At 38.5% G+C, this 6,000-nt stretch overlaps 1 protein-coding gene across 1 annotated transcript in view; it reads right to left on the bottom strand.

The window, feature by feature from the left end:
- Positions 1 to 803: 803 nt before the first annotated feature.
- tbc1d15 (TBC1 domain family, member 15) overlaps positions 804 to 6,000 on the bottom strand; it is a 45,187-nt gene continuing 39,990 nt past the window's right edge. The window contains exons 15-17 of the mRNA XM_055650742.1: positions 5,517 to 5,633; positions 2,893 to 2,979; positions 804 to 2,413 (exon numbers count right to left, since the gene is read on the bottom strand). Of these exons, the coding sequence (XP_055506717.1) occupies positions 2,195 to 2,413; positions 2,893 to 2,979; positions 5,517 to 5,633 (423 nt within the window). The 3' untranslated portion in view covers positions 804 to 2,194. The remainder of the gene's footprint in view (positions 2,414 to 2,892; positions 2,980 to 5,516; positions 5,634 to 6,000) is intronic.

Here is a 6,000-nt window from a genome sequence, read left to right as displayed (position 1 = left end):
CAGTGGGAGGGGGGGGGGAGGGATTATAAAACCTAGAAGTGTGGGTGTGGCTCAGTCTTTACAAGATGGGGCAGGGAGAGGTCACGACTCTGTCTGAGCTGTGAATCAACTGAACATACTGAATGTCTACCGAACTGTGAGTGTGTTGTTTATGTGTTTTGTGTGGTTGTAAGGTGGTTTCGCCCTGCTTGAAATGGTATGAAACTGCATTTGAATGTGGTGGCCTTGCACCCTGCTTGAAATGGCATGAAACTGCACTTGAGTTTGGTGGCCTTGCACCCTGCTTGAAGTGGCATGAAACTGTACTTGAGTTTGGTGGCCTTGCACCCTGCTTGAAGTGGTTGGAAACTGCACTTGAATTTGGTGGCCTTACACCCTGCTTGAAGTGGTGAGAAACTGCACTTGAATTTGGTGGCCTTGCACCCTGCTTGAAATGGTAGGAAGCTGCATTTGAATTTAGTGGCCTTGCACCCGGCTTGAAATGGAATTTCAAGGAATAGCTGTGAGTCAACTGCCAGCCCACCAGCCGTGAGTGAGCTGCCAGCACATCAGGCTTGAGTGACTGAGTTGCAACCCCAAGAATCCATTTGGCCCACAATGTCCATACTGGCCCTCAGGAAACCAGTCCCTTCAGCCCACAACACCCGTACTAGCACTCCAGAAAGGCCTCCCGTGTGACTGGGACCCAATGGGTCCCACATAGTCTAGTTATATTTAAAAGTTTCATCTTCATTATTCAATTGAAGGCCAACATTATAAACCTTTCATTGTAATTGTTTTCTTCCCATGTAAAAAAGACTATATTTAAAAGGCAAGAGATTTTTTTTCTGCAGTAACATGCAAACAGCACAAACAGAATATTTTTCAACTCATTCGCTCAACAAATTGGTGTTGTGAAAACAAACTACTTATTATATAGAGGAAAGTTATATATTACATTTTTATACATATTTTCAGAATACAAATTTTCAGGCTTTTTACAATGTTAGAAATTTTGCCACTGTACATTCTTAACACATTAAAAAGCATATGGTAAATCAAGTTATAGATTTATTCAATGTGCTTTATTGTACCATACATTAATGTATGGACCAGCAATGCTACAGCTTTAAAATTAAGCTTCTCAACAAATATTGTCAGCTGAAGAAAAGTATACAAATGTTTTGGGGGAACTTTTGAGTGGGTTGTTAGTTTACTAAGGATGCTGTTAATTGTAATTTGAGCAAGCTTTTTTTGGCAGAGGTGATCATCTCTACTACATGCAAAACCTTATTGGGATCCTGAAAGGTAATGCTGTCAATTAACTTCAGATCTTGCAAGTATATGGTAAATCAAATCATCCTCTGGCATTATTATTAACATTATAATATAAATGTTTGTTAATTGACACAGCATATAACACGGCAGTGACAAAAACAGTTAGGACATTCTTACACCACTGTAGATTAATTTAATCAGTCCAATTTTCAGTAATCACAGATCATTTTCTATACTCTTGTGAGCAATCACATTAGAACAATTAGAATAGCTAATTCCAAATCCAGAGGGCAGCACAAAACATCGCTTCATTACTTAAAATAATTAAATTGGTAGAGCTTTTGCAAAAAAATAAATGATAGCTTATTATCACCTAACCAGTACATTTGCTTGCCAAAAAGTCTCACTTCCCACAAAAACTGGTCACATGAAAATGCAAGTCATCACATAGGATGCCCTGTTATGGGTGGAATTAATCATCTGTGGATTGGACGAGCCAATTAAGATTTAATTTAATCTTGTATATTTTTTAATTCAATTAATTATGAATTTTAGTCTAATTATTTCTGAGAAAAAGAAAACCTTTAAAAAAATAAAACCATACACTAACTGGATAAACTTCCGTGAATCAACAAAATATTTTTTTATATCAATACAAAACAAATTCTTTGTTTTCCAGCATCCATGCAAGTGCTTGACATGGTCTGAAAAATGCATTACCCAATGAAGGCCATTATGGTTTAAGTAATTAGAAAAACGTATTTCCTCTACATTCATTTTAAACACTTGGAATTGCAATATGTCCTATCATTCTCTTACACCACATAACTAAACCCATTGATCAATCCAAATACTGATGTGTCACCGACAAGGACTTCAGCAAAAAGTAAACAAATTGTGGCATCTCATGGATTTCAAAAAGTTGCAGCCATTAGTTTCACTCAACAACTGTCATTTTGTGCCCATTTTGAGCAGTGTCTCTATACCCCGTTAAATCTTCACTCGCCTCTGTAAGGGAGGTTGCTGTTGCATTTGAATGGTTTGTCTTCCAGGGAGTTTTGGTAACTCTTGTTTCTGACACACCAGTTTCCAGATCTGGGGTTACGATAGTACTATCCTTCAGCCCAAGAATCTCAGCGACAGCCTGCGGCAATTCCTGTAGTGATAAAAAGATGAATTTAAAAAAGTCATGAGTTTTAATTTGAAGTTATTTCAATTTTATATAATATATGCTCATAGTATTAATGATTCAAAAATTTAACATGACTTTGACGACAATGATAACCTACAGGAAATTGAAATATGGTAATCTAAGGTTGCTATGGTAAATCTTTTCTCAAGAAATTTCGGCAGATTCTCTACACTAACTGATAAGGTCACATGACAACAGATAACCACGAGTTTGCAAATGTAATTGTTATTTGATTAAAATGGTTTCAATGAAAAGTATCAGAAGATCATTAATAACTGCCAATGAGTTACTTTTATTTTCAAAGTTTATCATGATCTAACTATGTAACACGAAAATATATTTAAGAAAAAGTCAAGAATATACAAGAATAATCCCAGAGCTTTGTCACTTTCAGCGCAATCATTGCAACAGTAAAGTTAAATTCATCTAAATGTATTACTAACCTTGCAATTTTTCATTTGGCTGTAAATTGCCTCTGCTTTACAAAGCACGTCATCTACATCCAATTTCAAGGACAGCTCATTGATGTGCTGAAGATAATAAAAATAAAATATCCTTTGTGCAATCTGGCAGGTTCAGTAGAGACACATTTGTCAGTTACTGGACCCGAGTCCAGAAAAACACATTCAAACACCTTCATGGTAGCTGGGAATTTAAATCCAGTTTAATACCCAATTGTTTGATATTTTAACATTACATAATGTTTGTAATGGCTCTCTGATGGCCTTCATTGAGGAAATATTCCATCCTCACCTGGAATGCCACTCACATGATCCCCCTCACTAAAGTGGTTGACTCTTAATTACTCTCTGAAATTACCAAACAAGCCACCAAATCCAAAGTCAACTTGGAAAAAGGAATGCATTTTGAACTTGCCAGTGACACCAGATACCAAATATATGACCAATGGATTAAGAAAGGTAAAATCAATACAATACCATTTAAATAAAGATCATGGCTGTAAACGACTTTAATATACTGATCAGAACCATATGAATAATGCATGGCTTTGCTCCTTAGAAACAAAGTAAATAGGTGCAGGAGTAGGCCATTTGGCCCCAAGCCAGCACCGCCATTCATTGTGATCATGGCTGATCATCCACAATCAGTACCCCGTTCCTGCCCTCACCATATCCCTTGATTCCGCTAGCCCCAAGAGCTCAATCTAACTCTCTTTTGAATGCATCCAGTGCATCGGCCTCCACTGCTTTCTGAGGCAGAGAATTCCACAAATTCACAACTCTCTGGGTGAAAAAGCTTTTCCTCATCTCAATTTTAAATGGCCTACCCCTTATTCTTGCCACGGGAACATGTTTCCTGCATCTAGCTTGTCCAATTCCTTAATAATTTGATACATGTCTATAAGATCACCTCTCATTCTTCTAAATTCCAATTAAAACAAGCCCAGTCATTCCATTCTTTCATCATATGGCAGTCCCGCCATCCCGGAAATTAACCTCGTGAACCTACACTGCAATCCCTCAATAGCAAGAATGTCCCTCCTCAAATTAGGAGACCAAAACTACACACAATACTCCAGATGTGGTTTCACTGGGGCCCTGTACAACTGCAGAAGGACCTCTTTGTTCCTATACTCAAATCCTCTCGTTATGAAGGCCAGCATGCCATTAGCTTTCTTCACTGCCTGCTGCACCTGCATGCTTACTTTCACTGTCTGATGTACAAGGACACCCAGATCTCGTTGTACTTTCTCTCTTCCTGATCTGACACCATTCAGATAATAATCTGCCTTCTTGTTCTTGCCACCAAAGTGGATAACCTCACATTTATCCACATTATACTGCATTTGCCATGCAATCGCACACTCACCCAACCTGTCCAAGTTACCCTGCATCCTCACACCCTCTTCACAGTTAGCACTGCCACCCAGCTGTGTCACCTGCAAATTTGCTAATGTTACTTTTAATTCCCTCATCTAAATCATTTATATTGTAAATAGCTGTGGTCCCAGCACCAAGCCTTCCGGTACCCCACTAGTCATTGCCTGCCATTCTGATAGGGACCCGTTAATTCCTACTCTGTTTCCTGTCTGTCAAACAATTTTCTATCCATGTCAATACCTTACCCCCAATACTATGTGCTCTAATTTTGTCCACTATCTCTGGCATGGGACCTTATCAAAGGCTTTCTGAAAGTCCAGATACACTACATCCACTGGCTCTCCCTTATCCATTTTACTTGTTACATCCTCACAAAATTCCAGAAGATTAGTCAAGCAAGATTTCCCCTTCATAAATCCATGCTGACTTGGACCGATCCTGTTGCTACTATCCAAATGTGCCGTTATTACATCTTTAATAATTGACTCCAGCATCTTCCCCACCACGGATGTCAGGCTAACTGGTCTATAATTCCCTGTTTTCTCTTTCCCTCCTTTCTTAAAAAGTGGGATAACATTAGCTATCCTCCAATCCACAAGAACTGATCCAGAATCTGTAGAACATTGGAAAATGATCACCAATGCGTCCACGGTTTCTAGAACCAGCTCCTTAAGTACCCTGGGATGCAGACCATGAGGCCCTGGGGATTTATCAGCCATCGGTCCCATCAGTCTACCCAACACCTTTTCCTGACTAATGTGAATTCCCTTCAGTTCCTCTGTCACCCTAGATCCTCTGTCCCCTAGTACTTCTGGGAGATTGTTTGTGTCTTTCTTAGTGAAGACAGAACCAAAGTACCTGGTCAACTCGTCTGCCATTTCATTGTTCCCCATAATAAAATCACCTGATTCTGTCTTCAAGGGACCCACATTTGTCTTAACTAATCATTTCCTCTTCACATACCTAAAGAAGCTTTTACCAACCTCCTTTATATTCATTGCTAACTTACCTTCGTACTTAATCTTTTCTCCCCACATTGCCTTTTTAGTTACCTTCTGTTGTTCTTTAAAGTACCCCAATTCTCTGGCTTCTCGCTCATCTTTGCTATGTTATACACTTCTCTTTTAGTTTTATACTGTCCTTGACTTTCCTTGTCAGCCACGGTCACCTCTTACTCCCCTTAGAATCTTTCTTCCTTAGTTTATAGTTCTCAAACAAATCCATACCTTTAGAATTTCATTAAAGCCGTAATGGTCTTCCATTATCTTCTGTTTTTCAGTATCTAGTATAGCACAGCATATCAGAAGATGAAAATTCTGACAAGGCAACCCAGTCCACATAACCTATAAAAATGCATAGAGAGTGTGGCTCAACATCTGATTAAAAACATAAGAAATAAAATTGACTCAATCCCCGAAAACTAAACTTAATAAAAAAATCTGCTGAAGTAAATAAGAAATGATGCATAGTCAGATCAAACAGTCCAACAGTGAAACATTGCATCGTTCACAGTTATCATAAAGCCCCTATTCAAGCTGGTTCTATTGCAGTTTACTTTTCAAGCTTTTGATGAAATTCTACAAAGTGTCCACAGATTAAGGATCAAATAGCTTTTGACGCCGGGTTGAAAACTACCAAAAGAGACGATGAAAGTGGAAAATATTTTGCTTAGAGATAGCAAAAAGAATGTTCTTTAAGGATCTCACAAAT

This window comes from Leucoraja erinacea, chromosome 19 (genome assembly GCF_028641065.1).
Source record: "Leucoraja erinacea ecotype New England chromosome 19, Leri_hhj_1, whole genome shotgun sequence".
NCBI lineage: Eukaryota > Metazoa > Chordata > Chondrichthyes > Rajiformes > Rajidae > Leucoraja > Leucoraja erinaceus.
The sequence above is the reverse complement of the archived record's forward strand: the minus strand, read 5'-3'. Positions and strand labels throughout refer to the sequence as shown.